The sequence below is a fragment of the Taurulus bubalis genome (genome assembly GCF_910589615.1).
Source record: "Taurulus bubalis genome assembly, chromosome: 5".
In the NCBI taxonomy this organism is placed as follows: domain Eukaryota; kingdom Metazoa; phylum Chordata; class Actinopteri; order Perciformes; family Cottidae; genus Taurulus; species Taurulus bubalis.
Genome location: NC_136593.1, coordinates 973,783 through 985,071, shown reverse-complemented (window position 1 = coordinate 985,071; position 11,289 = coordinate 973,783). Strand labels below are relative to the sequence as shown.

The following is an 11,289-nucleotide window of genomic DNA, read 5'->3' as shown; positions in this document are numbered from 1 at the left end:
TCGGCTCGTCCTTCAGGACCTTCGACGCCACAGACTACAAGCCCATTGGTAGGCTGCACTTCCTGCTTATTGCAGACTGTAATCCTATTGGTCAAAGAAGGAAACCGGTAGATTTGTGATTTATTGATAAGAATAATGAAAAGGCCTCAACAGATTTGTTTCTCCTGACGCTGTCTTTTTATTCCAGAACTTGATGTTGTTGTTGTTGTTTTCAGCCACCGTAGACGTGAAGAGGAACATCTTCGACCTCTGCACCGACAGGAAGGACTGCTACCTGGCCGTCATTGAGGTTCGTGAGCGTGTTTTAAACCGTGTGCAGATTCTTAAAGAGAAACACGGATTATGATCCGCCTCTTTGTTAGAAGTCACTGCAGGATGATGTCACTGCAGGATGACGTCACACATGATGACATCACTGCAGGATGATGTCACACATGATGACATCACTGCAGGATGACGTCACTGCAGGATGATGTCATGTCACTGCAGGATGATGTCACTGCAGGATGATGTCACTGCAGGATTATGTCACTGCAGGATTATGTCACTGCAGGATGACGTCACTGCAGGATGATGTCACTGCAGGATTATGTCACTGCAGGATGACGTCACTGCAGGATGACGTCACACATGATGACGTCACTGCAGGATGACGTCACTGCAGGATGATGTCGTGTCACTGCAGGATGATGTCACACATGATGATGTCACTGCAGGATGACGTCACACATGATGACGTCACTACAGGATGATGCTGTGTCACTGCAGGAGGATGTCGTGTCACTGCAGGATGACGTCACTGCAAGATGTCGTCACACATGATGACGTCACTGCAGGATGACGTCACACATGATGCCGTCACTGCAGGATGACGTCACTGCAGGATGATGTCATGTCACTGCAGGATGATGTCACACAGGATGACGTCACTGCAGGATGACGTCACTGCAGGATGATGTCACTGCATGATGATGTTGTGTCACTGCAGGATGACGTCACTGCAGGATGATGTTGTGTCACTGCAGGATGACGTCACTGCATGATGATGTTGTGTCACTGCAGGATGACGTCACTGCAGGATGATGTCGTGTCACTGCAGGATGATGTCACACATGATGTCACTGCAGGATGATGTCACTATAGAATTGCATGAGAAACTAGTTGCCTCATTGTTTGTATTTATAATTGTTCTTCTTTTCATGAAAATAATCCCTGAACAGATCCCGTTGTTTCGTTTCTTCATTTGAAAGCTCGGGTACTCAGCAGGTTGTTTGTCTCGTTGCTTCTGCAGAACCAGGACACCGTGAGCTTGGACACGGTGTGTCGTCTGTACGAGGTCGGAAGACACAAACTGGCAGAAGAAGGAGACGACGACGACCAGGTGAGGAAAACAAGGATTCAACGCTTCAGATGTCGAGTTTGTGTTTGTGCTCGTCTGTTTTAGATTCTTCTTAGATACTTCTCTTGATGTATTCCCTCAATAAACATAGTAAACATGAGTTTGTGTCTCAATCTCTAGTTTCAAGTCTTCTTCAATACAGCATGATGTTCATTTAGAGTCAAACAGACCATAAAGCAGGGGACGCTTTAGGGGCGGGGCTACAAGGTGATTGACAGGTCTAGCAGAGACGTATACAGAGTCTCTACCATCTAGAGTCTCTAGAGTCTCAGTCCATATATGGTCACTTCCTGTTCACTGGTTGCAATAAAACAAGATGGCGACGGCTAAAATCACCAACCAGCGGGTGATGTCATGACTGTCCACTTCTTATACAGTCTGGTAAAACCACAATACATACATCAGGGATGTTTATGTTCATAAGCTACGCATGCGCCACGAGTAACCTGTAAACATGTACAACGTGTTATGTGTCTTCCAGGATGAAGACCAAGACGATGATGACTCCGACGACTCCGACGACGAAGACGATGACGACGAAGACGACATGGACACGGACCCGCTCTTAAGGGAGCTGGCCAATAACAGCGACGCGGAAAACGAACACCAAGATGAAGAGGTGACGATCTGCTCATGTAAAATATATACAAATATATATATATATATATATATATATATATATATATATATATATATATATATATATATATATATATATATATATATATATATATATATATATAACGGACAACGCATGTATTCACATCAACAAGAACATCTCATGTAGTTATGTGTCCGAGGGTTCATCTTGCACCTTTACTTCACTTTATTAATAACACAACAACACGATGTAGTTTGCACAAGACGGAAACCACTTTTATCCTCGTTCCACACTTCACTACAACGTTTCCTCTCCTTTCATTTTTCCCTTCACAATAAAAGCCCCAGAAGCGTACATCAGAACACTGCTTCCTAGAGAGCTGTTCCAGTACTCAATATAATGGCTTACAGTTATAACAAAACAATCCAACAAAACTGCGGCCCTAAAACACTGCACACACGAGAGCCGATCAGAACAATGACATTAACTACCATAAAATATGGCTACTTTTTTTTCTTTTTCTCAACTTTGACCCGTGCAGCTGATATGTGGATTTTTCCAATTCTAAATGTAGCAGCAGTTGCAGAGGTACAAAATTCACGTGAATATTCCCAAATGCCCTCCACGTAAAACGGGCTCCTCTCAGCTGCAGCTCTCCCACCACCTCTACGGCTCGAGCTAGCCTAGCTCTGTTTGTGTGATTGTAATCATCCACGAGGATAATATCTAAACGACAGAACGGCGTTAACAATAAAAACAATGGACCAATGGAGAGAGAGAGACCTCTGGGGTTAACGTATAAATAATCTCTCTCTCAATCCCTCAGCCTGCAGATCCTCCCGGCAGCGACGACGACGATGATGATGATGACTCTGTGAATTCAGACCAATCGGACGGAAGTGAAGATCTCTCCGACGCATTTGACTTTGAAAACTGTGAGTTAGTTGTTCATCAGCTTGAATGTTCAGAACGGTTTGGTTCAGCAATCGATGGATGATGGATGGATGATAGATGATGGATGATGGATGGATGATAGATGATGGATGATGGATGGATGATAGATGATGGATGGATGATAGATGATGGATGATGGATGGATGATAGATGATGGATGGATGATAGATGATGGATGGATGATAGATGATGGATGATGGATGGATGATAGATGATGGATGGATGATAGATGATGGATGATGGATGGATGATAGATGATGGATGGATGATAGATGATAGATGATGGATGGATGATAGATGATGGATGGATGATAGATGATAGATGATGGATGGATGATAGATGATGGATGATGGATGGATGATAGATGATGGATGGATGATAGATGATGGATGGATGATTGATGATGGATGATGGATGGATGATAGATGATGGATGGATGATAGATGATAGATGATGGATGGATGATAGATGATGGATGGATGATAGATGATAGATGATGGATGGATGATAGATGATGGATGATGGATGGATGATAGATGATGGATGATGTCTCTCCCCCCTCAGACCTCCCACAGCAGTCGGATGATGAAAGCCGGCTCCTTCAGGACCTCAGTGACGGCTGGTCCTCCTGACCAGAGTTCCTCTGCTGACACCAAGAACCTCAACAAGGACTTTTTCTGCTCTTTTAAAAACTAAAACCTAAAAGCACCAGAATTTCTGACTTAACCCGGAGTTGACTGAACTCCCCGAGGACGAGAGGAGAGTCTGTCTCCATGTTCTGAGCTCCAGAGACTTTAAGCGCTGACGTGAATAAATGTCCCAGAGGATCAGGTGGACGTTGTTCTGACGTTGCATTCACTGACCTTCCAAACCGCCCGGGAACACAAACACGTTGAATCACTCAGGTTTAATCTAAACAAACAAACGTTGAGCCGTCATTACAAATTAAACTGTTTATTTAAAATCCACTGGCCAAAGCTTTTCCTTCTTCTGGTGCTGATGTTTGTGTTTCCTCTCAAATGATCTGAATGACCTGAGCGCCTCTGAAGCAACAACATGTCCACTCTGGAACGCTTCACCCGGAGAGGGAGAGGGAGAGGGGGAGGGGGAGGGAGAGGAAGAGGGAGAGGAAGAGGAAGAGGAAGAGGGAGAGGGAGAGGGAGAGGAAGAGGAAGAGGAAGAGGAAGAGGAAGAGGGAGAGGGAGGAGGAAGAGGAAGAGGAAGAGGGAGAGGAAGAGGGAGAGGAAGAGGGAGAGGAAGAGGAAGAGGAAGAGGGAGAGGGAGAGGGAGAGGAAGAGGAAGAGGAAGAGGAAGAGGGAGAGGGAGGAGGAAGAGGAAGAGGAAGAGGAAGAGGGAGAGGAAGAGGGAGAGGAAGAGGGAGAGGAAGAGGAAGAGGGAGAGGGAGAGGAAGAGGGAGAGGAAGAGGGAGAGGGAGAGGGAGGAGGAAGAGGGAGAAGAAGAGGGAGAGGGAGAGGGAGAGGAAGAGGGAGGAGGAAGAGGGAGAGGAAGAGGGAGAGGGAGGAGGAAGAGGGAGAGGAAGAGGGAGAGGAAGAGGGAGAGGGAGAGGGAGGAGGAAAAGGGAGAGGAAGAGGGAGAGGAAGAGGGAGAGGGAGAGGGAGGAGGAAGAGGAAGAGGAAGAGGAAGAGGGAGAGGAAGAGGAAGAGGGAGAGGAAGAGGAAGAGGGAGAGGGAGAGGAAGAGGGAGAGGAAGAGGGAGAGGAAGAGGGAGGAGGGAGGAGGGAGGAGGAAGAGGGAGGAGGAGAGGGAGGAGGAGAGGGAGGGGAAGAGGAAGAGGGAGGAGGGGGAGGACGGAGAGGGAGGAGGGCGGAGGAAGCGGGAGGCGGAAGAGGCAGGAGGAGGAGGGGGAGGAAGGGGGAGGAGGAGGGAGGAGGAAGAGGGAGGAGGAAGAGGGAGGAGGAAGAGGAAGAGGGAGGCGTGTCGTCCCTGTGAGAGCAACATCGGGGTAACGTCTCCACTCACGACACTAAAGACGTTTACATCGGAGGAAGCGCTCACTGTTTCTTTTTGGACGGTTTAGTCGCTCCTCTTCACGGTTCACTTCCTGCTCTGATCGCCCGTCGCTATAGAAACGCTGTTGGTGTCAGAGGAGTAAGAGTCACTGTCTGTAGCAGCTGATCACGTTAAATATAACAGGTTAAATATAACAGGTTAAATATATAACATGTTAAATATAACAGGTTAAATATATAACATGTTAAATATATAACAGGTTAACTATAACAGGTTAAATATAACATGTTAAATATATAACAGGTTAACTATAACAGGTTAACTATAACAGGTTAAATATAACAGGTTAAATATAACAGGTTAAATATAACAGGTTAAATATATAACATGTTAAATATAACAGGTTAAATATATAACATGTTAAATATATAACAGGTTAACTATAACAGGTTAAATATAACAGGTTAAATATAACAGGTTAAATATAACAGGTTAACTATAACAGGTTAACTATAACAGGTTAACTATAACAGGTTAAATATAACAGGTTAAATATAACATGTTAAATATATAACAGGTTAAATATATAACATGTTAAATATATAACATGTTAACTATAACAGGTTAACTATAACAGGTTAAATATAACAGGTTAAATATAACAGGTTAACTATAACAGGTTAACTATAACAGGTTAAATATATAACAGGTTAAATATATAACAGGTTAAATATATAACAGGTTAACTATAACAGGTTAACTATAACAGGTTAACTATAACAGGTTAAATATATAACATGTTAAATATATAACATGTTAAATATAACATGTTAACTATAACAGGTTAAATATAACAGGTTAAATATAACAGGTTAAATATATAACATGTTAAATATAACATGTTTACTATAACAGGTTAAATATAACAGGTTAAATATAGCATGTTAATTATAACAGGTTAAATATAGCATGTTAATTATAACTCGTTAAATATAACATGTTAAATATAACATGTTAAATATAACTCATTAAATATAACATGTTAAATATAACATGTGAAATATAACTTGTTAATTATTACATGTTAAATATAACATGTGAAATATAACTTGTTAATTCTAACTCGTTAAATATAACTCGTTAAATGTGTGAAACATTATTCAGCTGTTTCATCATCAGCTGCTGCAAAGTCTTAAAATGTACAAGATGGGAAAGTTATATTTTATAGAAGCAGATTTTCTATTCCTCAGTCGACCTTTGACCTTGACTTTGACCTTGAGGCCAAACACCAGACGCCGTTCTTTTAGAAACCGCGTCAAACAATCTGCAGCGTATCTGAAGGTTTGGAGTTTTAATCATTAATTTATTCTGTGTGTGTGTGTGTGTGTGTGTGTGTGTGTGTGTGTGTGTGTGTGTGTGTGTGTGTGTTTTTCAGAGCCGCTACAGTTTCATAATAGATTGTTTTGTATATAAATCTGTTTGGATTGTTGTAAATGGTTCGGTTCAGCGGACGAGTTCTACTTTAATAAAAGAGCTTCTCCCCTTGTATCCTTCTCTCCTCGTCTCCTTTCCTCGTCTCCTCACAGTGATGCTGACTGACTCTTTCTGACTTCTACTCCGCTGCGTTCATCTGACGGCTTAGTGACTTTATATATAGAGCTTGTGAAATATGATTTGTTATAAATTCAGGTGATTATAACGTGTTGCAATAAATTATTAATGAGCCTCTTTCACATATTTATTAGCTGTCTGTTTGGGGGGAGGAGGAGGACTAAAGAATAAATCACACTGTAGTTTCATGGACTGATTGATAAAATCTCATTTAATCTTCTGAGCGGCTTCTTCTTTGCACAATAACGAGCTAAATGGAATGCGGCCATAAGTGTTCTAATAAACAAACAAAACACTGATTATTGTTCATATCCAGAGGCACAAAGACAATAGAACACATTTGCATTGAACATATTTAGTTTTAACATGAAGCTGTGTTTAAATCAGGAAGAAAAACAGTGAAACAAAGAATCGTGTTCTTAGTTTTCATTTAATAAACGCTCAATGTAATAATATCTCAACAATATTTATTGTCCGACTTTGGCATATTGAACTGGATACATGTTTTAATCATATATTCTCTAATAGTAAATACATGTTCCTCGCTTACAGTAAAATAAGGATTAAAAAACAGAACAGAAAATAGTATTTGGAAAAATGTATTTGAGTGAATTGTCCTGCAGCTTTAAATTCATTTAAATTAAATTCATAATAATAATAATTATTATTATTATTAATAACTTGTGGCTCACTACTGAGCTGCCTTCAGTAAAAGCATGTAGACTATAAATAGATGATTAAAACATGAGAAACACCTCAAAGTAGATTTACTGTTCATCTTGTGACGGGATAGCAACATGAGACCGTGGGGTTGATTCTGTGGACTGAAAGCTCTGAGCGGTTTCCTCACTGTGTGTGTGTGTGTGTGTGTGTGTGTGTGTGTGTGTGTGTGTGTGTGTGTGTGTGAGGAACCACAGGACTAAACTAAGTCCAGATCCGCTGAGGATCCTCTGATCAGGTCCCGTCCATCTGAGGAGAGAAGAAGAAGAGATGGATCAGAGACTCTTCATCAGCTGTCGGTCATGATGCAACAACTCCAGTAGAAAGAGCAGCAGGGTTGAGTCCTTCAGCTCTCATCTGATCATAAGCTACAGGATCAGTTGTGTACAGATACAATATCCCCCTCAAAATATCAGATATTATTTGTGAAAACACACTTAAATAAACAGGATAGATTTAGTTTAAGAAACTAGAAAATATGAACAAAAGGACATTTTTAATGGATTTAACTAATATGTGTACATAAATTAGATTACATTATTAAATAAACATATAATGTCTATAATAGTAACAGAGAGTCAGTAAACTGACCTCAGAGTCTCCAGTCTACAGTGAGGACACTGCAGTCCAGCAGACAGCAGCTTCACTCCTGAATCCTTCAGCTTGTTGTTACTCAGTTCCAGTTCTCTCAGACTGGAGGGGTTGGACTTCAGAGTTGAGGCCAGACAAGAACAGCTGATATCTGACAAGCTGCAGTTCTTCAACCTGAAAAATAATACAGACATCATCACATGTCAGCACAACATTCATAACCTGTTGATGTCCACACAGATGAAGATCATGCTGCTGCTCTCAGTCTGGAGCTACAGGATCAGGACCATATTGATTAGAGTGATTCAACTCAAATTCAAGGAGTACCCGAGACTCTCTCCTAGACTCAGTCCTTGTCTGAGTAAATCTATGAAACCTAGCAGAGACTGAGCCGCCTCCTCTGCTCTGCAGCGTCTACAATCAATCTGCTGGAGTTTCTTGCTGCCTCATTGAGTCGGACCACTCAGCATGGTGTTTGAGAGAGAAGCTGCTAATCAGCTCACATGAAGCCGTCCTGAGCGGTGAATACTCTACAGTGAGGATACAGGTCTAGTTCTTTGACTTCAGATCAAGAAGTCTACTGAAGTCCCTTCAGTGTTGAAGTAAATCATCAAATAACATCGTTTGAACACCTTGCATTTGGAATTATAAGGAAAAACATAATATGTAACCGACAGAAGTGGGTTAGCTGAACTAATGTTGAACACATCTGGTTTTGTAACAAATAGTTCCTGCAATTAGGAAGTTGGGAGTAACACATTTTGGGTCATGAAACTTGGGTCGAGTAAACACATTTCCTGTACACGAATCGTGTGTTCTGCCAAAGGTTATCTTGACCCGGCCAAAGGTCACACCAAAAGAACATACCATATTTGGAAAGCCGGATGGGCTTTGTTGAATGACTGCCTGGTGCCATTAAAACACTTCCCGCTGGGTTGCAACTCCAAATCAGCGTAATTTTGCCACAACACATTTGGCGCCCCACGTGTGTTCGAGTCGAGGCCGAGGCATCTCCGCTACGTCATCCAACCGACAATCACGCTTGAGGCGCCGTATCAGGTAGAAGATTTGCATATCTCACCATAGCATTATTTCTGTATAGCGTGGTTCTCGCTTGTGTGATAGAGTGGGAGTGTCGGGTCCCCTTAACAGAACTGACGCCTTTTGGCGGAGGAGGAGAGACGCAGATTGGTGTTAGCAGGTCAAAAACTCAAAAACTCAAAAATATGATGAATTGATTACATTTGACTTCCAGCTGTAAAAAGAGAGCTCTATTTGTAAAAAAAAAAAAAAAAAAAGGAGGTGCGGCACTGTTTTGGTCTGGTTTTGGGTGTGTTAAAGCGAAAACTGGGGCCGGTCTGTGACTCTCTCAAGCTCAAGAGACCTTTTATGTACTGATGATGAAGCAATTTCTGCAAAAAAGCATTAAAAAATCTCCATTGCGAGTGTGATAAGTAGGTACTAACAAACTCAAAGGAGGCCTTTTTTGTAAACAAGGACTGGCATAGATTTAAATATACATAACTAGAATAATAGGGAATCTGTTAAGAGTGGTTTCTGTCTTAACCCTTTAGGGGCGGGGCCCGCGTCGACGCGGCCGGGCAGGTGTTTAAGTTTTTAATACAAATTATATCATCACAATAAAACGTCACAGAGATATGGTTTCAAATCTGGCGGATATGGTTTCCACTTCCGCGTCTGAGCATCTGTACATGGACGTGTCTTACGACGTGTGCAAAGCTTGAATGTGAGTCAGAAGATGCCAAGCAAAGAGTCCTGAGCAAATATATTGGAGGGGACAGACCTCCAGTGCCTGAAGGATTCGCTAACAAGGAGCTAGCCGGAGCTAACGGGCCAGATAGCTGGCTACAGCGTTTCTGTGAGACTGAACGGTGAGTAATCAATTGTTGCCCCTATCACCGTTAACTTTCTTACAGTGAACTTAGTACGACCAGTAGTGTTGGACCTCCATTATGTGTTTGTAAGACCGTAACTAACGTGTGTTTGTTGACGATAGCTTTGTAGCGTTAGCGCGTCACTAGATAGCGCCGTTTTGGATGTCTCTTCCGTGTCTACGACTGAACGGTGCATACTCAACTGTTGTCTCTATCACCGTTAACTTTCTTACAGTGAACTCAGTAAGCCTAGTAGTGTTGGATCTCCGTTAATCGTTACTACAGTAGTGTTTATGTCACGTTAGGTGCTGCTAACACGGCGCGAGCTAGCGAGAGCTAGCGGAGATAGCTGACTACAACTATGAACGGTTGGTAATCAACTGTTGTCTCTATCACCATTAACTTTATTTCAGTGAACTCATACTGACTTGTATTAATGTATTTTACAGAGTGGACTCAGAGCTGCGAGGGTCCAGAGGACAACATGCAGCATCGTCTCCCTGTCCGTCTGCCTGCCAACACATCACCATAGCAGGCCTCAAAGCCAGCCACAGCTCATCATCATACAATAAATGTCTAATACCAAATTGTTTATTATCGTTTTTTGAGTAGAAATGTGGTCTGTCACACCTTTCACCAAAATGATAAAAATGGGACTGAGAAATTACTTCATACTGTATATCAAGCTTCATGAAAAAGAAATAAATTATCCTTTATTAATCCCCTTGGGGAAATTCTTCTCTGCATTTGACCCATCCCTGGATAGGGGGCAGGCCTGAGAGGCGCCCGGGGAGTAGTGTCTTGCTCAAGGACACTTCGGCATGTGAGCTATGGGGGGACTGGGGATCGAGCCGGCTACCTTGTGGTTGCCGGACGACCACTCATCCCCCTGAGCTACAGCCGCCCGGGGTGTGTGCAAATGAAAAATGACCATTACAACATTTTTTGTTTTCAAATCAAATATGTATTATAAATAAAACAATGTTTTTTACACAATATACATATTCAGAAATAGAAAACAGACCCAGGCTGGTGGGGATGGCTGTGGTAGAGGGGCTGGTGGTGGTGCAATCCTCTCTGTAAAATAAATGACGACTAGTCAATACTAACTTCACACAGTTTGAACAGTTCAACAGGTGTACATGTGCAGTCGTTGTCAGTCATCAACGGCAGCGTAGGTGCTGGTGGCTGCAGCGAAGCTGCATGTTGTCCACTGCTGTAGATGTGAATCCTCTCTGTAAAATAAATGACTTCTGGTCACTACTAAGTTCACTGAAAGAAAGTTACGACTGCACACCAAAACCTGTAACAGAGATCCAGCAGGGACTGTAATCAGGGCTAACTGTGCTAGCTGCTAATGTAAACAAACTATGTGCGTACCTGCGTTACGCCAGACTCGAGCAGAAAGGGACCAGCTAAATGTGCTCACTCTGCTAGTGTAAATATGCTATTGCAACACAAAGTGTAGCATCTAAATACACTTACCCATCTTCAAATGGATCCCTTCTGTCTACATCTTCCTCTTCGTCACAGGAGTCAAAGCCTGC

General features: G+C 42.3%; 1 protein-coding gene across 1 annotated transcript in view; it reads left to right on the top strand.

Moving 5' to 3' along the window:
* LOC306736945 (DDB1- and CUL4-associated factor 1-like) overlaps positions 1-3,913 on the top strand; it is a 26,095-nt gene extending 22,182 nt beyond the window's left edge. Inside the window, 6 exon segments of the mRNA XM_079218635.1 lie at positions 1-48; positions 216-289; positions 1,292-1,381; positions 1,881-2,018; positions 2,827-2,935; positions 3,520-3,913. The exon segment at positions 1-48 is cut by the window's left edge and continues 57 nt beyond it. Of these exon segments, the coding sequence (XP_079074761.1) occupies positions 1-48; positions 216-289; positions 1,292-1,381; positions 1,881-2,018; positions 2,827-2,935; positions 3,520-3,587 (527 nt within the window). The 3' untranslated portion in view covers positions 3,588-3,913.
* Positions 3,914-11,289: the final 7,376 nt, after the last annotated feature.